Source organism: Citrus sinensis, chromosome 6, assembly GCF_022201045.2.
Source record: "Citrus sinensis cultivar Valencia sweet orange chromosome 6, DVS_A1.0, whole genome shotgun sequence".
NCBI classification, from domain to species: domain Eukaryota; kingdom Viridiplantae; phylum Streptophyta; class Magnoliopsida; order Sapindales; family Rutaceae; genus Citrus; species Citrus sinensis.
In genome coordinates, this window is record NC_068561.1 from 18478115 (window position 1) to 18501399 (window position 23285).

The 23285-nt window shown below is 34.9% G+C and overlaps 3 protein-coding genes, 1 long non-coding RNA gene and 1 other non-coding gene across 20 annotated transcripts in view; 1 reads left to right on the forward strand and 4 right to left on the reverse strand.

Annotated features, from left to right (window-relative positions):
• Window positions 1-99: 99 nt before the first annotated feature.
• On the reverse strand, window positions 100-23222 carry LOC102630961 (protein DEFECTIVE IN MERISTEM SILENCING 3-like). Of its 13 annotated transcripts, none has more exons than XM_052442979.1 (9): window positions 22998-23222; window positions 22778-22877; window positions 22356-22490; window positions 22036-22150; window positions 21409-21637; window positions 20860-21051; window positions 2624-2944; window positions 1616-1846; window positions 100-1243 (listed from the first exon to the last, which is right to left on the reverse strand). In XM_052442979.1, exons 2-9 carry the CDS (start codon window positions 22826-22828, stop codon window positions 1165-1167), a joined length of 1353 nt encoding a protein of 450 aa, XP_052298939.1. In that variant the 5' UTR covers window positions 22829-22877; window positions 22998-23222; the 3' UTR covers window positions 100-1164. The 13 variants fall into 13 exon arrangements, with proteins under 13 accessions (XP_052298939.1, XP_052298942.1, XP_052298945.1 ...); XM_052442982.1 differs by lacking the exons at window positions 20860-21051; window positions 21409-21637 and adding exons at window positions 3033-3224; window positions 3582-3810 and having other exon boundaries at window positions 22998-23219; XM_052442985.1 differs by lacking the exons at window positions 20860-21051; window positions 21409-21637; window positions 22036-22150; window positions 22356-22490 and adding exons at window positions 3033-3224; window positions 3582-3810; window positions 4591-4705; window positions 4911-5045 and having other exon boundaries at window positions 23003-23218.
• Window positions 103-298, reverse strand: LOC112498703 (U2 spliceosomal RNA). The gene has a single exon (XR_003066122.1). It is a non-coding gene; the product is annotated as a U2 spliceosomal RNA (small nuclear RNA).
• Window positions 2623-23285, forward strand: part of LOC127902945 (uncharacterized) — a 36105-nt gene continuing 15442 nt past the window's right edge. The window contains exon 1 of one of the 2 annotated variants that reach the window (XR_008055592.1): window positions 2623-2767. This is a non-coding gene — a long non-coding RNA (uncharacterized LOC127902945). Of the gene's footprint in view, window positions 2768-20497; window positions 20646-23285 lie in introns of those variants that run through there. The other variant, XR_008055591.1, reaches the window with a different exon arrangement.
• Window positions 8939-11327, reverse strand: LOC102608609 (F-box/FBD/LRR-repeat protein At5g53840-like). The gene is made up of 5 exons (XM_052442977.1): window positions 11071-11327; window positions 10804-10835; window positions 9815-10704; window positions 9544-9690; window positions 8939-9417 (listed from the first exon to the last, which is right to left on the reverse strand). The coding sequence occupies exons 1-5, from the start codon at window positions 11142-11144 to the stop codon at window positions 9103-9105; spliced, it is 1458 nt and encodes a 485-aa protein (XP_052298937.1). The 5' UTR covers window positions 11145-11327; the 3' UTR covers window positions 8939-9102.
• LOC102623425 (transcription elongation factor TFIIS) overlaps window positions 12041-23285 on the reverse strand; it is a 38477-nt gene continuing 27232 nt past the window's right edge. Inside the window, exons 1-3 of one of the 3 annotated variants that reach the window (XM_052442992.1) lie at window positions 14387-14574; window positions 13838-14008; window positions 12041-13219 (exon numbers count right to left, since the gene is read on the reverse strand). In XM_052442992.1, the coding sequence (XP_052298952.1) occupies window positions 12263-13219; window positions 13838-13993 (1113 nt within the window). In that variant the 5' untranslated portion in view covers window positions 13994-14008; window positions 14387-14574 and the 3' untranslated portion in view covers window positions 12041-12262. Of the gene's footprint in view, window positions 13220-13837; window positions 14009-14346; window positions 14575-23285 lie in introns of those variants that run through there. The other 2 variants (XM_052442991.1, XM_052442993.1) reach the window with 2 other exon arrangements.

The following is a 23285-nucleotide window of genomic DNA, read 5'->3' on the forward strand; positions in this document are numbered from 1 at the left end:
CTCCAAATAACATGTTTGAGGATAACATCATTTCTAGCAAATCCGGTACGGTCCCATCCATCACACACTCACAGTGCCTACAAAAATTTAAGCTGTGGCTTGGTGGGGTGCGCCAGGCCCATGCAGTAGTGCAACGCCTGGGCGACGCTCGAGCACCCCAGTAGCTAGCTACTGTTTTGGTCACTCCCCCTTAAAAAGTTCATTTAATATCGTGTGGACCGATAGCCCACATATCAGATATTAAACTGATAAGAACAGATACTACACTTGATCTTAGCCAAAAGGCCGAGAAAGGTATGCTTTGTGAAGGCCTACGATTTGCGTTTTATAAGCCATTGTATTTGGCTTCTTGTCTCTCTTCAACGATGTGGGATAACAAGAAATCCTTTGGTTCCCTTGCCCTCTTCGATTATCTAACAAAGCTGCCAATACGATCCAGTACTTGCTTCCTCTTCTCTGCTCTAAAGTCTAAACTACTCATATCTCAGTCTTTTCTGTTCACTGCAGTGATAGAAAAATCGAGAGATAGCCCAGAAAGAAATTGTCGTTGATTTGAAATTATCAGGGCATAAATATCATCACCACCACCATTCACACACAGCTGTGCTTCCTCCCCAAAATTTCTGACTCAAACAAAAATTATGTCCTTAAAGTTTCCAAAGCCAACCGCGTTCCTTAGCTAAAGGATGTCAATGTCATTTGCTTTGTAAAAAGAATAACACTAACGTTTGCATTTTTTTTTATGTCACTAGAAGCATTAAAAATAAATACATAGGATTTTTGCGGTTTATATAATTCTTTCCTTTATTTGTTTATTTATATATGCACCAAGGCAATGACGCAACACTAAAGCCTTTCACCGTACAACATACAGATCACTGACTTGTACCCGATTGTGAACTGGAATCCATTAAAGGATTAAAAATGAAATTTCATGGCCCTGTTGTTTCCTTCAGGCTCAAGGTACATCTGCCATCATTGGCATTCATGAATTTTTAATTACCTAAAAGGTCACCAGAGTACCTACCAAACCTAAGAACTAAGAACTAATCACATTTCTGCACCTTGAATTCGAGAAAAACCATAGCTCAAAAGAGTCATGCTTGCCTCAAGAAACCACATTAGTGAGCATTTACATCAACATGCTTCATGACCAACGTCAAACTATAAAAGTTCATACTTTGGAGGCAGATTCCCAAAATCATCTTGGGGTGAACTTTTCCCGTGCTGCTTGCATCTGACACTGCCATTTTATCAACAAGAACATTTAGAATTTATCCACAAATGATGAAAGTGAAAACAAGTAAAATTAAATGCTACAAACCAATGGAAATATGAAAGATGGCTCATATCGCTTTCCATGGCAGGAAACACAGCAACTTCGGCCAAGTAAAGGTGTGATTCAAAATGAAATTTTATTGCCTTGAATCAAGGGCAAACACATTTATAAAACCAATAAGATTGAAATTTGACGACTTCCTGACCAGGAGGAAAACTAGGAATTGGCATGTGGGGTTAGGGCTATTAACATTAAAGTTTTAAATTGCAGAGGCCATAACAAGAAAATGGCAAGCCTGAGGGGGGGCCATACTAGAGGATCAGATAAAACTCACACATCACCTGAATCGCAAATGACGAGCTATCTGCTAAAAACTTGACAAACTCTTGCTTCTTCCTTTCAAAAGTATCCTTTGCATTTTTCAATAGAGCCTGTTCTCTCTTAAGATCTTCCTGCAAAGTCTCTAGTCTAAACTTCATTTCCTGGATCTGCTTCTCAGTTGCGGCATACTTAGCAAGCATGTCTGATGTCCCAGATGATTTTGGAAATCTCACATCCACATCCTGCCTGATATCAAATGTCCAAATATGAAAAACAAACATTTAGCAGCAAATAAAATCCCTCAATCATCATTAATCCATAAAAATTAAAGTCACATCAATAAAGCGTCAAATTCTGATTTTGAACCAGGAAGTAATTTTTTACAGTATCAAATCAATTGACGCAAGCACCTGGTTCTTTTTTTTTTTTTTTTCATTTTTAACCCCATTAAGGTTCAGTGGTTTGGTAGTATGTGACATTCTACTAATGGAAAAGGACAAAAATGCAGGATGGGTGTTCATGACACATAATCCACAAATTTTAGTTAGCAAATATAAAATTGAATAGCAAAATGCCTAATTTTTGTAAGCCAAAATAATTATTGCTCTGTTGTTCTTCTAATCAAATGAAAGCTAATCCTTTCACAATATAATATTTCCGTTCCACAAGGCCAATGTGGTTTTGCTGTATAACTACCGATGAAGCCATTCATTGAAATCCAGAGATATATGATGTGTATATAAGTAGAAACAATGGTTAATATACGGGGCCTTGGATTAAAATGGAAGCGAGTCCAATAGTGAAATAGTCAATTCCAGGACAAATTGTTTAGTGAAACTGACCATCCAACACAATTTGAAGGGCCATAACTTCCAATTGCAGCACAAAATTATGTCAACATCTAAGAAAAACCTAAATAGCAAGTAGAAAAGTGTGAAAGAGAAAAAAATAATTCTACAATACAGATGACAAAAAATAAATCAGTCATCTAACTTGTGAAGTTGTGATGGCAGATTTTCTTACCGACTGCCAAGGGAGAAGACGCCAGAGCTTCTAATAATCCCACCATCTAAAGAAATAGCTCCATCACTTATTAAGGGAAGAGCAAGTAACATGTCAGCTCTTGTTCTATACACTTGTAGACGATAGAAGAGATTATAAAAAAGAGTCTCTCTGAGACCATGGCCACTTGCAGTTGCACAAAACAAGTTTTTACTGTCAATATTGATCATATTCACAGCGTAGCCAAGAAAGCCAGGTGGACACTCCCCAGTGGGTAATCGCGGCTTCCAAAGATCAAGCCTCCTCTGTGGGTCATCAACCACAAATTCACCAGCAAAAGGTCTGGAAAAACGAAGTGTTCTCAGAATGTTTAAACATTGAAAGTTCTTAGAAAGTCCACATCATTAATAAATCATAAAAAGACTCGTGCCTCAAATTTTCAAGGCATATGACAAGAAACCGGCCATCTATAGCCCTCCCAATAGAAGCACCAAGCCCATGAAGACCAGAACTTTTGATAATGTGGCCTTCTTTATCGTATGTTTCCAGAGCCTTAACACATTCAAAAGTCTTGCAGACAATCGCCAGCATAGTGTCCACTCCTAAGTACTCCGATAAAAGACTGCACTCGAGATAACAAGAAAAACAAATAAAGGATGGTGAAAAAGTAATAATATTCACGTTGTCACAACTTCCCTCAACACTCAGCCCACAACCTAAACAGAAACGTGACTCTTTGACACCATCAACCTATCTTTGTGGCAATGCATCAATTAAAATCACTGACCATTCAGAAGCACATGACACAGTAACGCCATGTAAGCTTTATGTATAAAATCTAAATGATAATAAATCATTAATGACAAGAAGCAGCAATATAAGCAAATTATAAAAAGGAAAATGAAGCTAAAAATAAGCCTATCTAAAAGCACAACCACAAATGCAGAAAGATGAGCAAACAGTACAAGATCCGACTGACCTGCTAAGATTCTCATCCTCAAGTTGGCCAAGTGAAGCAACAATACCAAGGACATCTTTGGTGAATGTAAGATGAGATGCCTGAGTGCAATGGCGTGTTTTCAGCTGACACAAAACACCTGCAGCAGATTTCTCATGCTGAAGAATCTGTCCTGTTGTTTCCTCCTCATTTTGATGGTTGGAATGGTCCTCATTATCGACTTTTGCAGAATGATACTTCCCAAGATTAACTGGATGAAAACTTATCAGAAGCAGACAAATACAGAAATCAAAGTGCATCATTTATACCAAAACCAGAAAAAGTCCAAAAGTTTTAAGTTGATGCCAAGTAACTATAAACAATTGCCACCTTAAGTCAAAAATCTTTTATACAACATCTTTAGAACATAATTACTTAAACTTAGTGACAAAGTTTACCACCTAGCTTTTAGATAAAAAAGATTATGGAGAAAGATCAACACAAACGACAGGATATAGTACTTGCAATCTCAGGGTGCATGGTCAATGCTCTTTACCAGTTCCGAGCAAGAATTCCTAAATTCTTGACCCAGCAGTTATGGGGTAACTTATAGTAGAAAGGACACACTGCAGAAGCGATGATAAATGTCGTTCTAGCATACGTCTCAAATACACAAGGAAAAATAGCTCTCAAAGAGAGAAAACGTCAAATTAATAACAAAGATACACCCAAAGCAGAATAATCTGAAATATTATTAATGAAAGGTATAAAAAGTATTATATACAAAAACCATAATTTCTAATACATTTTTTCCATATGCTTCCTACATCAAGAAACTTAAATATCCTATAAGATGACAGTTAAAAGAATGTCAATCAGACATTTATCCAAAGCTCCTGAAGTTTATTCTTATAAAATTTGGGGACGGCTCATTTCACCTACAGTTTGAAGCAGGGAGCCAATGTTTTGTTTTCATTTCATTTATTTTGCAAAGCTCAATAATGACTTAATTTACATTGACATATGTAGTAGATGAAAAGAAGTAATATACCTTGCAAGTCAAGAATAGAATCCCCTAACTTGAGGCTTTGGCTCTTCAAAAGTTTAATATGGTCCTCGTGCTGCTTAATTTTCAGGCCTATCATTTGTAGATCGTCTTGAAGTCTCTACAGAGATTGCTTTATTGCAAAGTCAGTTCATTATTGTATGAATAACGTGATAAAATAACATAAACAACTACTTTTATCTCATAATATAATATCAAAAGTGTCTGTTCTTTCTTTAGTTTCTCTTCTTTTTTTCCCCTTCCTCCTGACAATAGATAGCAAGATAAAATCTAAATCTAATTCCAAATTTACTTTCTGGTACAACCTTAGAATTGTAAATGACCAATTCTGTTCCTCCATTTTGCATTCCATCCCTTGCAACTACAGAGTTTTCAGTTTGATCCACTTGCATTGATGCTGATGAATCGTCAACCAATACTGCATTTGTTTGAGCTGAAAGCTGCAATAATAGGGTTAATTCGTATTTGCAGATACCATTTCACCACACAAACATCACAGATGAAAATAAGAAAACAAACGCCAAAAAAAAGCCCAAATTGTAAAGGATAAGATGATTCCTACTTATAAGTTAATTACAATTTCACTCTACATTGATGCATGAATAATTCATATCAGTATGAAATACAAATGTACAAACAAGGAACAGCTGGCTGCTTTCATGGAGCATTCATAATCAAATAGCATTTTAGTCATTGGAATTTGACAATAAAAAGGCAAACTTCATACATGCGGTGTGGCCGGAATCATGTGAGCTTGTAGGTCAGATGAGGAATCCATGGCATGTCAAAGATCTTTCCACATTCCTTCACTTTCTAGTCCTCTTGTCCTATACAGAATCATCCCAAAAAAAAAAACTTTGTCAAAATCAAGAAAAAGTTTTTTTCTAGTAAATTTCCAAGGAAAGAAAAATGGGTAAAAAAAAAAAGATTCAGTGCTTACTGAACTGGTTGGTGAAGCTCCTTGGTTTTCCCTACAATGGCCGTCGTTTTCCGGCCACCGGAGATACTACGGCAGCTTCGAGGCGACACGGCGGTGACCAAGGACGTTCACGGCCAGCAGCAGAATCGGTGGTTGTGAGTTGTGTGAGACCTGAGTTCGAAATGGGAAAAGACTACTGCCTAGGGTTAGTATACTGAAATTGGGATTCCATTATTTGTATTTTCAAGGTGTTGGTGTGTTTTAAATAATTATTTATGAACCACCAATCACGCGTGAACAAGTGGTAGAATAAAGAGAGAGGTTATTTGTACCCACCATTAAATTAAGGCTTGTGGTAAGTTAGGTTGAGTGTAACTTGCGCCTCTTATAGTAATGGTATTGTTGTTGTGAGGTTACGCTCACGTAACTTAAGGCCTCCCTTAAATTAATATGTTCAATAATTTATTATAAAATAATGCTGAATATTTAAATTTTTATCTTAAATAATATGTTATTTATTAATTTGTTGATAAAATAATACAATTAGTTTATTCAAATATTATAAAGAATATAATAAATATCGTATTATTTATGGGATAGTTATTTTTTTTTAATTCTGTTATACATATATTGTTACTGATATTACATCAGACATTATAATTATAATATTTACAATCGTACTAAATAACTGGGACCACCGCCATACATTAACCTACTGAAGCATTTGCCCAAATATTTTAAATCATCTCTAATATTCGAAGGGTATCTACTTCACTCACATTTCGTAAGTGAGAGACTGTCTTTACTCAATTAATTGATAATTGAGGAATATCTGAAACTAACCTCCATAATACTCTTATGAAGGTTCGAACCTTACACTCAATATTATAAGTGTAATGCTTCTCCCATTAGACCAAAAGCGCATTAATTATGGGATAATTATTTAAAATAAAGAATTTGAGATATTTTACTCCTTATGGTATCAATTCATGCGAATATGTTAAAATCTAATAATCAAATATTAACTAAAACATACATATCTGTGATTAAAATTGTACTAGCATTGATTTTTCCCTCCATAAAGCCAACGTATCTCGTGATCATGTGACAGTGTGTTATGAAGTAAGATTAATACCGAGTAAATGAGAATAACTTAAGTCGAATGGCATGTGGAGACGGGTCGAAAGAGTAAAACTCTCTTATTCAATTATATTTTATTTTTCCTAATTAATTTGCTTTAAGTGCATTTTGATAATAATAGATATTTTTTAAATTGAGTTTAATAAGTAGTGATGTGGATCGAATGACGGGGCGTCGATTTTTCCGACTTAAAACCAATTGCCGAACTAGTAACCCTGCAAATTGGACTGAATCGATCCACAACAAAAAAAAAGATAAAATAAAATAAATAAATTTCAATTATGTACTTGCCTCCTGAACCATTGGACTTAAAAGTCAACAAATAATATTTAATCCACAATCATAAATTTGTGTCGGAATCTCAAGTAAAATTCAAGTTAAGTAACCCTGTTTATGTGCTTGTTTTCAATCAGAACTCTCGGCTCAATAAAAATTTACAATAATCATATTGATGAACAGCTAAATAAACAATGGGACTTCATTCCCAGTACAAATTATAAGAGCTAGAGTCAACAATTCATGATAAAATTGTTCATCTACGGCATCACAAATTGCCACAAAAGAAATAAAATATTTCACAAACTCTGTGTGAGCTACACATCCCATGAATCCAACCAATTCGACCTCCCTAATGCTCAGTTCACATGACCGATACTTACAGGTCTCTGCCAATCCAAATGGGGGCTGTACCTATAATACCAGAGATTATTGGACAAAAGCCCGTCATGTCAAAAATGTAGAGAGTATAAAACAACATATTCTAAGAATTCACATGTCGTAATAATATTTTCAACAACAAAATGAGAGAACATTCATCTTCAGTGTAAAATCTATATAACGGTCGACATGCTTTCAAGAAAGCAGTACGAGGAAGGACAGTAATTAGATAACAAATGTTCAAGAACCTCTCATGCTGCAGCTACATTCATCAAACGTAGGGCCATAAGAGAGCTGAAGCTAGAATAACTATCAAGATGGGTGAGAGAATATTGGTCAACATTACATGAAGAATTCCGAATCTACTAAAGTCCAACTCAAGCCTTTGAACTCTCTTTTCTACTGCAAACTTTGATCCAATTATGAACATCACCATCTATAGGATGCCATATCAGAACAAATAATTAACTCTTCCATAGCATGACCTTGAAGTGAACTCAAAGCTTAATTGACCCCGCTATCTAACTTATGCCTTTCTAGAGCAAGTGGCTCACTTCCTAAACCCAATTTCCATTCATAGTCCGTCATTACGAGGGGATTGCCAAAGTTCAAACAACCAGAAAACCACTTCCATAAACATCTCAATCTATGCTGGTCCTAACTGCTTCTTTTATAGTCAAGCAAGACAAGACATTTACAAGCCACTTGGACTTGTAGTCCAGTAGCGAACCATTACCCTTAAAGTCAAACATGATTATGAGGGCAATGGTTCGAATTTTCACGGACTCAACCTCCCTCAATTAAATATAATTGTGTGAAGATTACTTGTAACGTCTTTCTCTCTTGCGAAATGCAAGTGGAGCAGAGACATCCCTCCTCCGTGAGGGATATTTGGCCGAACATGTATTTCATAGAATAAAAATATAATAATGTAAGTTCCAAGTATATATCTGATTGTAAATATCAGTGTAATGATCTGTTGTCATAACAGTTGTAAATATATGTATAGTATAATAACCTGATGCTTAACCAGTTAAAAAAATAAAAAAGACAAGACATTTGCAAGAATATCTTCTTAGAGTTTGCTATATTGATCATCAACACAATTATAATCTTGCTGGACCTCAGTTTTGCTGCCACTGATTCTGGGCCCCTGACTTTGGTGCGTCACCTAATTAGAGTATGAACCATAGACGTCAATTCTAAAAGAGGGATCCAAAAGAAGGATGGAGAATTAGTATAATGAATGTAATTCGGACTCTCTTTTTTTTTTTTTTTGTAATAAACGTTAAGAGGAAACTAAATAATTCATGGCTGATATGATGCGTGGCATCTTTTGGAATAAATGACCTTGGGGAATTTACAATAAACAATCTCAATTGAAATTTGAAAAGAATCAAGAGGGTAATACAAAAGCGCCTTCAAAAGAGAAGGCCATCAAGTTAAGAGTAACCAAGTTTTTTTGCATTTGACAGTGACGCGAACATGCACTCTGACAACGACACCAACTCTCCATCCATCCATCACCATCAAAGCCAAATGCCTCAAATTCCACTACATTTCCTGCAAGCCATTTTTAGTTTCATCTTTCTAATTTATTACAATGTACACAATATGAAAACAAAGAAGTATTTCATTATATTTTGATGAATCATAGAAAGGAGGAAAAAAAAAATGGCTCCATTCCCAGTAAAAGTGTAAAACCAGAAGAATAGTGAATGAACTCACAAGTCCCAACCCACGTCCCACGCCAGAAAATAATTCAAGATTATTTTACATGTCTATGGTATCACAAAATCCCACAAAGGAAATCTAGCTCCCAACTCAATAGCATGCTTTCTAGCAGAATGATACTCCTCACTGTCCCTATACAGTAATTCCTTTGGAGTCCCCAAATACTTAGGTATACAAGGATCAATAATTATCTTCTCTAACAGTTTGGCTTTCTCGATCAAATACATCACAAACTCAGTTTCAGCTCTCTGCCCCTCGAATCCTACCAATTCGACCACCCTAACGCTTAATTCACAGACTGATAAATACGGATGATCCTTGACAGTCCGCGCTGTTCCAGATGAGGGATGTACACGAAATAGCTGAGACAAGAAAAGACAGCAGTATCATAGTTAGGCATAGATACACAAATCAAACTTGAAATATATAAACGGAAATGGTAAACAAGATTCTTAACTAATTAAAGTAAAAAGGAAAAAACATTTCACCTTCAGTGTAAATTTATACAATGAAGGACATGCCCTCAAGAAAGCAGCACAAGGAAGGAGACGATCATCATCAAATAAATTGATTTCCATTTCCAAATGCTTGAGATTACATAATTCAGGAAGATCATAGGGGACTGCCTCAGGTACCTGAAAAATTTTGATGAAAATGTAACACAAGCACATCGATATAAATAAAAATGAAAAACAAAATAAATGATCAATAACAATACTAGTTATTTGTATTAAGGAAAGGGGGAAAAAGCACACTTACCCTCACAAAAGCTAGGTTCAACTTAAGTGTGTGTAGTTGCAGAAGAATGGTTGAAAGCTGGCGGAGTTTATGCATGATGTAGGTGCAAACGAATCCATCAAAAGATACCTCAGTAAGATTTGGAACATCTCTAAAAAAAACAATTCCTGATCCAGAATATTCAAAAGATATGATATTTGGTGCATCAATTTCAACATACTGCAAGAGCACAAGATGTAACTTTAAGTACTTCAACCTGAGTGATGGACCAGAAACTTTAAGACTAGTGAGACATGGTGAGTGGATTACGGTTAACACCTCAAGAAAATGACAGCAAGATAACAAATGTTCAAGAGCTTCTCCTGTCACAGCTACAGTATTCAAACTGAGGGCTGTAAGAGAACTGAAGCTAGAATAACTGTCAAGATGCGGTGAAAAAGTGTATTCGGCAACAGGCCATGAAAAATCTTGTACCCTAGAAAAGTCCAAATCAAGCTTCTGAACTTTCTTTTCTACAGCAAAATTGATCCAGTTATGAATATCCCCATTGGAGGCAACATCAAAACAAATCCTTAACCCTTCCAGAGAGTGACATTGAAGTGATCTCAAAACTTGATTGACCCAACTCACAAACTTGTGTCTTTCGACATCGAGTGGCTGACTTCCCAAACCCAATGTCCAGTTATAGTCCCCCATAGTGAGTGGATTGTCAAAGTTCAAACAACCATTAAACCACTTCCATAGATATCTCCATCGACTTGATAATATGCTGGTTCTAGCTGCTTCTTTAATAGTCAAGCGAGACAAGACAGTTACAAGAATATCATCGGGGAGTTCGCTAATGCGATCATATAGGCAAGTGTAATCCTCTCTCCTTTTTCTCTTATTGCAAGGCAGAAGCCAAGTCGTGTCTGAGAGAATTAACCAAAACCCAACAAATTAAATTAGCAATTGAAAAGCAAATAATAAATAATTTAACCCAGAATGAGTAATATAGCCGGCAGTCTAACCTGTGCAGTGGGAGAGAGTCTCCACCTCGCTCCTAAGAGAGAATTTTAAAAACAGTAAGTCCTCAAAAAAAAAAAAAAAAACTAAAATCATAAACATCACACACACATATATAAAGACATTTCATAAAATTTCCTCTATTGCTTTTCTTTTATGCGCTGGCAAAATCCCCAAATCAAACACTTTGTCAGCCTAGGGCATCTATGACTCCTTCATTATGGAAAAAGGGGGAAAAAAAAGAAAAAGACAAAGGTTTACTGAATACTTACCTCAGCAATTTCGATTTTGAATTTCTGGCAATTTCTCGGCATTCGGAGCTCATGACTCCTTGGCAATTTTTCATCTTGTTCAGCAAAATAAAATAAAATCAAAATCGATGAATATCTACGATAATGATTCGTTCCTTCTTATGTAATATTTGTTTGCCACTTACTCTGAGTCCTTACTGTAATAGGATATTTTGTTGTTTTTAAGTGTGAAGGAATACGGTTGCAAGTTTCATAACTGGTTGAAAAAATAAAATAATAAAAGAGTAGTGTTGTAAGACATTCTAAAAAATTATAAGATAAGTAATTTATTAATTCAACCATACGTGTGTGATGATAATGCAATTTATTATGAATTATGATAGACAACTCAATTTTTTTTTATTTTAAATTTTATTTTGAATAATTTATTATTTATTAAGTGATTGATAATTCTTTATAATATTTAAGTGAATTAATTGTATTATTTCATCAATGAATATCACATTATATGGGACAATTTTTGTGATAAAAAAATTGAGATGTATACACTCACATTATATGAGATAATTTTTTTAATAAAAAAATTGAGATGTATAACATTATTCTTTATTTATTTAGAGTTTATAAAATATTTATCATTCAACAAATAAGTTTATGCACTTAAATTTTACAAATTTATCAATTACTCAATAAATAGCACATGAAATATCACATGACATGTCATATGGTGTCTTATCATCACTTTTCTTTTTAGATATATTATTTATATCTCATCATCTTAGAGGAGGATGCAAAATTCAAATCCCACCCTCTAATGTTCATTTTAACTTGGGGGGTAGACTCTCCCAAATTTATTCCACAGCAACATAAGGCAATTTGGGTCATTATCACTAATTAAAATCCCCTAAGCCACAGAATCTTACTGGAAAAGAAAACAATTTCATGTCTTCCCCTGCAAGCCAATGATTGATTTTATCAACGCAGATGCACGGTCCATAAGAACTAAAAATACGATAACTTATAGGTATACATTCACTTTTACATGGTAAAAAAAAAAAATAAATAGACTCATTAATTGATTGGATTGTATAATAGTGATTCTGGGCCTAGCAATTTAGTTGCACAAATAGCTTCTAACTGCAATTGATGTTGAATCACCACATCACCAGCACTAGTAACTGCTTAACTTCAAACTATATCCTTAATCACAAGACTAAACGGGCAGCAGGCCGTACAAGGCCGTAGTTGATTCCCAATACTGATAGCAATTAAGACATTTTATCCGTTTTGCTGAACTATTCTGGTCATTCCCGTGGTTGGTGGTCTTTTTATGCCCACATCGACCACACATGTATCTCGTTGAATGGTAAATTGGACCCAGGTACCCTCCCTTCCAGGGCAGGTACCTGTCAGAAGCTCTCTCTTTTTTGATCTGTTGATTTAAGCGCCGGCTTCCATCACTAACCATTTCTTCCGAAGACATTTTGATCAGTGCCTCTGGCTTGACATGCCCAAGAAGAACTTTTCTACGGAAATCTGGGTTTTCTGGATCCATGAGATTAAACAATATAGATCTATACTTAACCTCATAGGTTCCAAAAGAGTGGCCCCACTTTTCAAACATTAGAGACTCTGCTGTAATAGCAACTCGAATTGGATCACATCCATTCAATTTATCTTGAACTTCTTCATCAACCTCACCAGAAACCTTGGACAATGCCTTGTAAAGTTTTTCCCTTATCCTTTCCCGAAAGTAATCATTGCATTTAATCATAGAAACCAACTTCTGTGGAACAACAGCAGAAGCTGGCTTCTCTTCTCTAATCGCTTCGGCATCGACATTATCCAATGAGTTGGTTTCCTCAGTCACAATGAATTCCGATCCTACCAGTTTCTTGGATCTCGGTGCACCCTTCTGATCAACTCTTCGAACCTTGACAACTTCAACATCCAAAGCCTGTTCAAACTCATCAGAAGTGATCTGCCGCTTGCCCTTGGCAATCTCTACATTTGCAGACTTGATCTCACCACAGATTGCAAAGCTTCCATTTTCCTCATCTCCTTTCATTTGCTCAAGGAACAAGCTTCTCCATGACAAAATCAGTTCAGAAGCCGTATCCTGGATTTTCTGCCTTGGATGTTTTGTCAGCGGTAGAAGATGCCTTACAAGCTGAAATAATTTGCACAAGGAGCTAAGTAAAATAAAATAACTAAAATTCCAGCAGGTGCAAACTAGCCATGCAATTAGTCTATCAGTCTATGCAAAATGTTAATAAAGTTGCATAAAGTAACATGCCAATCTTTGAAATATTGTTTCTTCCCACAGAGGCCATTTAGCATGTCAGACTGTGCAGTAAAATCTTTGTCCAACTGCATTGTATCGTGTTGGCATCTTTGTTCTACGAAAAATACTAGATGGACCTGTCCAATGACCATTATAAACCTCTTAAAAGACCTGTAAACTCCAAACACACTACTACCAAGTGCACTCCCACATCATCAAAAAAATAACCTCAACAAGATCACTCTCATTACCCATTTGATTTCATACAACTCCCCGCATTTACACCCGCTTCCATATCCAATCAAATAGTCAAACTCTGTATCACATGGTCGATCTAAGTATATTTCTTGGAATGCCATCTTAAATGGGTTAATCTTTGTACAAATGATAGGAGAGATCAAGTAATTCACAAACATATTAGATGCAAGGTGAAAACATAGAACCTAACATGCATGACATAACAAGCAAACTAAGTATACATATGGAGAGTGAGTAACACAACACCTGCGTGGAAACAAGAAGTTGACAGGTGATGGAAGACTTGTGGAGCTGATCCAATGCCGCAATGCACTGTGCTTCCTCCAACTCTCCTTCTGCGGATGCTGCTGTCTCTGCCCTTCTTTTTGCTGCTTCACACAACTCCATGACCTCTTTCTCCATTGCTATTTGTTCAGCCTGTTCAATTTAAAGGAGCAAAGCAACGAAAAGCCAAAATTACAAAAACAATTTGTGGATATATATATATATATATATATATAAATACTATAACAGAAAAAAAAAAGCAATTCATTCGATAGTAAAAACACAAAATTCTTCTCCCAAAAAAAAAAAAATTCCTTATTGCCAAGAAGTAAACTTGGTTTTAAATCATAAATTTTGTTTATTACTAATTGTAGAAACAAACGAAACTGCAGCTAATTGATCTTATTGTTCTACGTATAGCAACAACGGAACAGAAGAAAAAAAAAAGTGGTATTGTTATACACACACACACACACACACTATAACAATACCGAAATAAAGTGGTTGTCGGCGGTAGCGAAGACGGCTTACGGATGATGGCAGCTGGCAAGGCGTGCGATATGCTAGAGCCGGCCAGTTATTGCTGACGGCGAGCGGCGTGTTGGGATTGCAGGGGAAATATTTGCAGAGTTTTTATTTATTTTCTTATTTGTTATTTCTCTTTTATTCTGTTTCTTTTCTAATAACAATACGTATAGGATACAACACAACGGCCAACGCAGATATGTCGACTCTACCCCCTACCGAGCAGCACAAGCAACAAGAAGAACGTCAATTTTGGTAGAATTAATGACACGTGACGTTAATGAAAACATTGGTAATTGTTAGAGACCTCCCCTGAGGTTTAGGAAATTAACACGTAAATAGAAAGTATTGATATAATTACAGACACTTCCGTTGCTGTTAGATGCTAGTTAGTTTGACTGTCAGTAGACTATTAAAATTACTAAAATGTCCCTACTGTCAAGATAATAAATTATTAAATAAAGTTTTGGGAACTGATGGGTAATAAAATTCCCTCTAGAATCACAAAATATAGAAAAAGACCAAATTAGCCATCTATATCCTCTCTAATGTAAACAACACATTAAACTCAAGGAGAACCCGTCTTCTATGCAGTGGCTTAAGACCAAATAAAATGTTTTGGCTAGCAAATAATTTTACAACCAATGGAAAACTAAGAATTAAAAATCAGAGAGAGCAGAAAATGAAAACCAATACATCAGCTAGCACAATTAAATGATTTGGCCAAGTAGGTTCAAATAATTATTCCAATTTAATTTTCAGGAATAGGAAGGATTTCTGAATCTACTCCTAAAAATTTTGTTTCCGATGGTGGCCAAATGGATCAGTTGATGACCTCAATGCTTATCAAGAAATATGCTACATGCCTCTCAAAGTGCCCATCAAACTAAGCTCTCCTCTTTGTTCTCCATGCTGTAAATAATATGGATATGTTTGAAAGTGGGAGCGGAAAAGACATCATCCACCATGGAAACTATAAGTAAGAAATTGACTGATGTTAAACCAATTGGGGTGTTAACACAGAGAAGATTTTACTTGATGAATACGATTGCATAAAAGTTCGAATTAGATAAAGCCACTCAACTTTCTCAGTGCATTCAAATGTGCACCGTAGTTTAGTTTTCACAGTCTTTAGTCGTCCAATTAAAGAAGTTGGAAAAGGATTGACAAAATTTGAAAACTAATAACAAAGTGACTAAAAAAAGGGACAATATGATAGGTCCCAATCAAAGTTAGCTAACAATCACAAGAGTTTTCTGCTATGGCAAGAAAACAAAGACCAAGATAAATTGATTTAGTTGACTGAATGCTTTTTATTATGCTGGAGCCTTTACTTATAATACTAACATAACAAACTCAGCCTACAAACACGGCTGTAATCAAAATACGTAATTGAAATAACACCTTTGCTACTTTTACCAAACACAAAGTTAAACAACAACTACTAAGGATTTGATGTTATCCTTAATTCCTGCACAATCATTAAAGCTGTCAAATCCCTTGATTCTTACTATCAATTCTCACGTGAACAACTTTGATTCATTATTTTCACGTGAACCCATGCATGCATGAACCATGCCAGGCTAAAGCGAAAGTCTTCACGTCACGTACTTGGGATTTGGCTTATGCCCTCTGCTGGACTTGCGTGGCTCTAGTGACTGTGACTGCTTCTTATCACAATAGTTTCAACAGTAGGAAATTAATCCAAATCATGCAAGGCATCATAGTCTGGAAAGAATGGAATTGGACAAGAATAAAGATATTAAAGTAACAAAAGTTGATATTTTTAGCAAATTGAAGTGGAAGAACTTTTCCCCCAACGAAACACATTGATATGTAATAATCTGAATTACGCACGGGGTAAAGCGAAACCGAAAGAGGGAAAAAAAAAAGATAGGATAACAAACAACTCTTTCCCTTTATCATCATACTATACAATCTCTCCCATTTCTTTGATCCAATTCTCTTCATCTTGTCATCGAAATCTAAGTATTTGAAATCAATAATAAAACTTTAAAGCAAAGGAATAAAGTGAAATGAAAAAGGGGGGGGGGGGGGGCTGTTAAAATGTGAGGTGACACAAATGATCCAAATCGAATGGGGCAGCTGTTGTTGTCACGCACATCACCTGATGGAGTCGTCGGGATGTCAAGGACTTAGTGGTCTGCTGACATGTCCAATCATCTCGGATTGCTCATGTCTGGGCCTCCAATTCCAAAAACAGTTGAAGCCATTCCCTGCCAGTACTTATTTCGTGGAAGAATCGAGCCACCACCAGAACTCATTTCCTTCATAACTAAAGCCAAAATCTTTTTTTATCTTCGTTTAACTTTGGGCAAAAGGAGATGCTTCTTCACAGCTTTAGAAAGATGAATTTCTGTTGGGTTTTGCTCAGGTGAAAGAGATAACTAAGTGGATGTTTCATTTCGTGAAAATACTTGTTTTTTTTTTGTCCACTGGTTAATCCAAAGCACTGGTTAATCGGTATTGCAGCCAATATTTCTCAGATATTTTGAATTATTTTGAATTTTCAATATGCTTTTACATATTTATTCTTTTATATTAATATTATACGTATTTTTATATTAACGGTAGGGAGGTGTTTATAATTATATCAATACTTTATATTTAAATGTCAATAACTCAAATATCAAGGGAGGTCCTTAAAAATTGTCCATGAAATTATTAACGCGTCAACCACTCGGCCGCCACGTCACATTTTAAAATTTTTAATCATTTATTCCTTTTTTTTTTTAATTTCGAAGTACTCCCTCTTTTTTTAAATTACTTTTTTGGTTTTAAGAATCTTGATATATTTATTGTTCAGGCAGAAATATTTTCATCAACTCATTGTAATATTTTTTTTCCTTATATTTTGAATGAAAATATGAATAATTTAAGGTTTTTAAAAATAAAGAATGTTATAATTTGTTTAGGGTTTTAAGGATTAATCCGAAATTTATCTTTTTTTTAAAAGTTATTTCCTTAATGAGATTTTAAAAAATTAGGTTTCGAATTAAGGGGCTGCCACGTTTCACAAATTAATAGGCCGCCAATCACAACACCTCTTGCATTTTATTTCTCTCCTCGAATGAAATGGAATTGTGTTATTCGTTTCACCCACTCCGAGAACAATGGATGTAAAATCAGACAGTAGGAATAGGATATTGCCACAAATAATGTCCATCCACATGGAATGGAATGGATTGGAATTTGGATTGGAGTACTAATTAAGGTAGATACCTAAACGTTTTAAAAAGTTAATATGTGAAAATATCCAGATGAATCATTTTGCTTTTGCTTCCTTAGCCTCTATCAGTTTTGATAATTCGGCATAGACCTGATCCATTTCTGCATTAATGTCATCAAGTTCCTTCTTCATCGATTCAATGGCAGCATTGTTCTTTTCCTTAAGCTTTTCAATCTTCTCCTTCTGGCGATCCATATCTTCTTTCTTCTTCTTAATCTGTTCAAATTTTTCAAGCACTTTGCTCATATCTGTTATGAAACCCTCCTCTTCGTGGCTTGGTTCTGCGTCCATAATTTCCCTCTCTTTTCTTTTAGCTGTTAATAGAATAAATGGGGCAAAGTGTTAATTTGTTAGTTTTGTAAACAATTAAAATAGTTATATAAATAGATATACTGCATGAATTGGGAGTTACCATTGTCCAGTGGGTTTGAAATGGATTTTAAAGCAAGCTAACTGTTTTTTCTCATTCATATCATTTTTCATTTACAGAGAAGATATCTGAATCTGATCAAACTATTTCAAACTATAAAAAGTTCAATTCATGAAAACATGAGTCAGGACAACAACACTAATCACAAATTAAAGTTCATTAAATAAGAAGAAATTAATTAAAGCAGCTGATAATCTATTCATTAAACTTATTTAGTTAAAAAGGGAGAGAGAGGGAGAATTTTTAAGTTTTAACCTTGATAAGAAGGGATTCCTCAAGTTGATGATTGATCAAAGGGAAGATGGCCGTAGTGAAATGAATTTACTTTTTGACTCTTGATTGACCAATTAATGTTGGACGTATAAATCTATAAATACCCTTCAGCTCACTTTGTGACTTGTGCGGTAGTTGGGGGCAGTGCATGCAAACTACTTGTGATACTTGTGGGGTTCTTCGTATGCCAAAGAAATATTCATGAGATGAACATGAATGAAAAATTCGGAATGCATGAAAAAATGTACAAAAAAATACATATCTCACTCTCACATACAATTTGAAAAGTAATTAGCAAATAGTATATCTTACTTTCACATGCAATTATTAAAAGTTGTCTAATAAATAAATCGTGTTCATTTAGGGTCCGTTTGGAATTGTTTTTGGTAAGCTTAAAAGTAATTTTGAAAATCTAAAAAGTAATTTAGTGTTTGGAAAAAAATAATCAAAATCACTTTTGTCAAAATCAGCATTTCCTACAGCTAATAGGCTGATATTGAAAAGAAGAGAATGAGCAGTTTTTATATTCTGATTTTGATATTAAAAAAAAATCAAAATCACTTTTGTTAAAATCAGCCTCTTTCACAACTGATTTTGAAAAGTAGAGAACGACTAACTTTTAAATTCTGATTTTGAGAATTAATTTTATCATTTAATACAATTCCATAAATATCCTTAAAATTATTACCTAAACCCAAAATTATCATTATTCAAATTGGAAACAAAATCAATATTTTAATAAATTTTTGTTATAATTCATCAATATGAATTTGTAGGCCAAATTATTATTAAATTTGTTTCACTATATTATAAATTTTTAATTATCAATTATTTTAAGACAAAAAAATTAAAATCAATATCTTATAGATTTTATTTTTAGTTAAAATTATTATAATACACAACTAAAAATATTGTATGTAAATGTTTTTATATGTATAAGTAAATTTTATCATACATTATATATATTTTAGTCATTTATTTTCTCTCCGCAGTTTAATAATGAAATTTACCAAACATTCATAACTGTTTTCAAAACTTACGGTACTTTTGAAAATAAAATTTACTAAACACTTAACCGATTCTCTTCACATCTCATTGTTTCTATAATACAGCTAGCGACAACTATTTTAAAAGATACAACATTCCTAAATTGGCCCTTAATACAACCACATTAACTTCATTTTTTTTTTAATCAAATGTGAGGTTTCTCAGTTATTAACGTAATTTACTCTTTGTAAATTTACATTCAAATACTCATCTATTGACATGTGTAAATATATAAACTGTAACACTAACATATCATGTAATTCACACGCAAGCCACTAAGCCTTTGTTGTAGCCAACGTAGTAGCCAAATGGCCAAATCCTCCCTCCATGTTTAAATGGCAAGTGTTTGGTAGAAATATCAAACTGTTTGATGAAATGACTCAATGAAGGATGTCTTGGCGGGAAAGCTACTATTTGAATTCTTCTGCAACAACAAGCTTACAGGAAGAGAGTTCTTAACGTTTCTTGAGGGCTGAGGAGGTTTGAAAAGATCAATGGCTTAGATTAGAAGTTGAGAATCAAGGATTTTATGTCAACCAGTGAATAAAATAAAAAGTTGTACACAACCAACCTTATCATCTTTGTAATGGAAAGGGACAAAAATGCAGGATGGGTATTCATGACACATAATCCACAAATTTTAGTTAGTAAATATAAAATTGAATAGCAAAATGCCTAATTTTTGTAAGCCAAAATAATTATTGTTCTGTTGTTCTTCTAATCAAATGAAAGCTAGTCCTTTCACAATATAAAATTTCCATTCCACAAGGCCAATATGGTTTTACTGTATAACTACCGATGAAGCCATTCATTGAAATCCAGAGATATATGATGTGTATATAAGTAGAAACAATGGTTAATATACGGGGCCTTGGATTAAAATGGAAGCGAGCCCAATAGTGAAATAGTCAATTCCAGGACAAATTGTTTAGTGAAACTGACCATCCTACACAATTTGAAGGGCCATAACTTCCAATTGCAGCAAAATTATGTCAACATCTAAGAAAAACCTAAATAGCAAGTAGAAAAGTGTGAAAGAGAAAAAAATAATTCTACAATACAGATGACAAAAAATAAATCAGTCATCTAACTTGTGAAGTTGTGATGGCAGATTTTCTTACCGACTGCCTAGGGAGAAGACGCCAGAGCTTCTAATAATCCCACCATCTAAAGAAATAGCTCCATCACTTATTAAGGGAAGAGCAAGTAACATGTCAGCTCTTGTTCTATACACTTGTAGACGATAGAAGAGATTATAAAAAAGAGTCTCTCTGAGACCATGGCCACTTGCAGTTGCACAAAACAAGTTTTTGCTGTCAATATTGATCATATTCACAGCGTAGCCAAGAAAGCCAGGTGGACACTCCCCAGTGGGTAATCGCGGCTAAGGTCTGGAAAAACGAAGTGTTCTCAGAATGTTTAAACATTGAAAGTTCTTAGAAAGTCCACATCATTAATAAATCATAAAAAGACTCGTGCCTCAAATTTTCAAGGCATATGACAAGAAACCGGCCATCTATAGCCCTCCCAATAGAAGCACCAAGCCCATGAAGACCAGAACTTTTGATAATGTGGCCTTCTTTATCGTATGTTTCCAGAGCCTTAACACATTCAAAAGTCTTGCAGACAATTGCCAGCATAGTGTCCACTCCTAAGTACTCCGATAAAAGACTGCACTCGAGATAACAAGAAAAACAAATAAAGGATGGTGAAAAAGTAATAATATTCACGTTGTCACAACTTCCCTCAACACTCAGCCCACAACCTAAACAGAAACGTGACTCTTTGACACCATCAACCTATCTTTGTGGCAATGCATCAATTAAAATCACTGACCATTCAGAAGCACATGACACAGTAACGACATGTAAGCTTTATGTATAAAATCTAAATGATAATAAATCATTAATGACAAGAAGAAGCAATATAAGCAAATTATAAAAATGAAAATGAAGCTAAAAATAAGCCTATCTAAAAGCACAACCACAAATGCAGAAAGATGAGCAAACAGTACAATATCCGACTGACCTGCTAAGATTCTCATCCTCAAGTTGGCCAAGTGAAGCAACAATACCAAGGACATCTTTGGTGAATGTAAGATGAGATGCCTGAGTGCAATGGCGTGTTTTCAGCTGACACAAAACACCTGCAGCAGATTTCTCATGCTGAAGAATCTGTCCTGTTGTTTCCTCCTCATTTTGATGGTTGGAATGGTCCTCATTATCGACTTTTGCAGAATGATACTTCCCAAGATTAACTGGATGAAAACTTATCAGAAGCAGACAAATACAGAAATCAAAGTGCATCATCAAAACCAGAAAAAGTCCAAAAGTTTTAAGTTGATGCCAAGTAACTATAAACAATTGCCACCTTAAGTCAAAAATCTTATATACAACATCTTTAGAACATAATTACTTAAACTTAGTGACAAAGTTTGCCACCTAGCTTTTAGATAAGATGACAGTTAAAAGAATGTCAATCAGACATTTATCCAAAGCTCCTGAAGTTTATTCTTATAAAATTTGGGAATGGCTCATTTCACCTACAGTTTGAAGCAGGGAGCCAATGTTTTGTTTTCATTTCATTTATTTTGCAAAGCTCAATAATGACTTAATTTACATTGACATATGTAGTAGATGAAAAGAAGTAATATACCTTGCAAGTCAAGAATCGAATCCCCTAACTTGAGGCTTTGGCTCTTCAAAAGTTTAATATGGTCCTCGTGCTGCTTAATTTTCAGGCCTATCATTTGTAGATCGTCTTGAAGTCTCTACAGAGATTGCTTTATTGCAAAGTCAGTTCATTATTGTATGAATAACGTGATAAAATAACATAAACAACTACTTTTATCTCATAATATAATATCAAAAGTGTCTGTTCTTTCTTTAGTTTCTCTTCTTTTTTTCCCCTTCCTCCTGACAATAGATAGCAAGATAAAATCTAAATCTAATTCCAAATTTATTTTCTGGTACAACCTTAGAATTGTAAATGACCAATTCTGTTCCTCCATTTTGCATTCCATCCCTTGCAACTACAGAGTTTTCAGTTTGATCCACTTGCATTGATGCTGATGAATCGTCAACCAATATTGCATTTGTTTGAGCTGAAAGCTGCAATAATAGGGTTAATTCGTATTTGCAGATACCATTTCACCACACAAACATCAAAGATGAAAATAAGAAAACAAACCCCAAAAAAAAGCCCAAATTGTAAAGGATAAGATGATTCCTACTTATACGTTAATTACAATTTCACTCTACATTGATGCATGAATAATTCATATCAGTATGAAATACAAATGTACAAACAAGGAACAGCTGGCTGCTTTCATGGAGCATTCATAATCAAATAGCATTTTAGTCATTGGAATTTGACAATAAAAAGGCAAACTTCATACATGCGGTGTGGCCGGAATCATGTGAGCTTGTAGGTCAGATGAGGAATCCATGGCATGTCAAAGATCTTTCCACATTCCTTCACTTTCTAGTCCTCTTGTCCTATACAGAATCATCCCAAAAAAAAAAAAAACTTTGTCAAAATCAAGAAAAAGTTTTTTTTCTAGTAAATTTCCAAGGAAAGAAAAATGGGTAAAAAAAAAAAAAAGATTCAGTGCTTACTGAACTGGTTGGTGAAGCTCCTTGGTTTTCCCTACAATGGCCGTCGTTTTCCGGCCATCGGAGATACTACGGCGGCTTCGAGGCGACACGGCGGTGACCAAGGACGTTCACGGCCAGCAGCAGAATCGGTGGTTGTGAGTTGTGTGAGACCTGAGTTCGAAATGGGAAAAGACTACTGCCTAGGGTTAGTATACTGAAATTGGGATTCCATTATTTTTATTTTCAAGGTGTTGGTGTGTTTTAAGGATTCCCCTTAGGTGCAACAGTGGCACCGTGCCACAGTTGCAC

What these genes read in the sequence shown, in the direction of transcription:
- LOC102608609 (XM_052442977.1), bottom strand. Translation starts at nt 11,144, where the DNA reads ATGAAAAATTGCCAAGGAGTCATGAGCTCCGAATGCCGAGAAATTGCC. An exon ending in TCAAAATCGAAATTGCTGAG is followed by an intron (nt 10,836 to 11,070) that starts GTAAGTATTCAG and finishes ATTCTCTCTTAG; the next exon opens with GAGCGAGGTGGAGACTCTCT. An exon ending in GACTCTCTCCCACTGCACAG is followed by an intron (nt 10,705 to 10,803) that starts GTTAGACTGCCG and finishes TAATTCTCTCAG; the next exon opens with ACACGACTTGGCTTCTGCCT.
- LOC102630961 (XM_052442979.1), bottom strand. Translation starts at nt 22,828, where the DNA reads ATGGATTCCTCATCTGACCTACAAGCTCACATGATTCCGGCCACACCG. An exon ending in GAGGATGAGAATCTTAGCAG is followed by an intron (nt 21,052 to 21,408) that starts GTCAGTCGGATA and finishes TCTCGAGTGCAG; the next exon opens with TCTTTTATCGGAGTACTTAG. An exon ending in ATATGCCTTGAAAATTTGAG is followed by an intron (nt 2,945 to 20,859) that starts GCACGAGTCTTT and finishes TCGTTTTTCCAG; the next exon opens with ACCTTTTGCTGGTGAATTTG.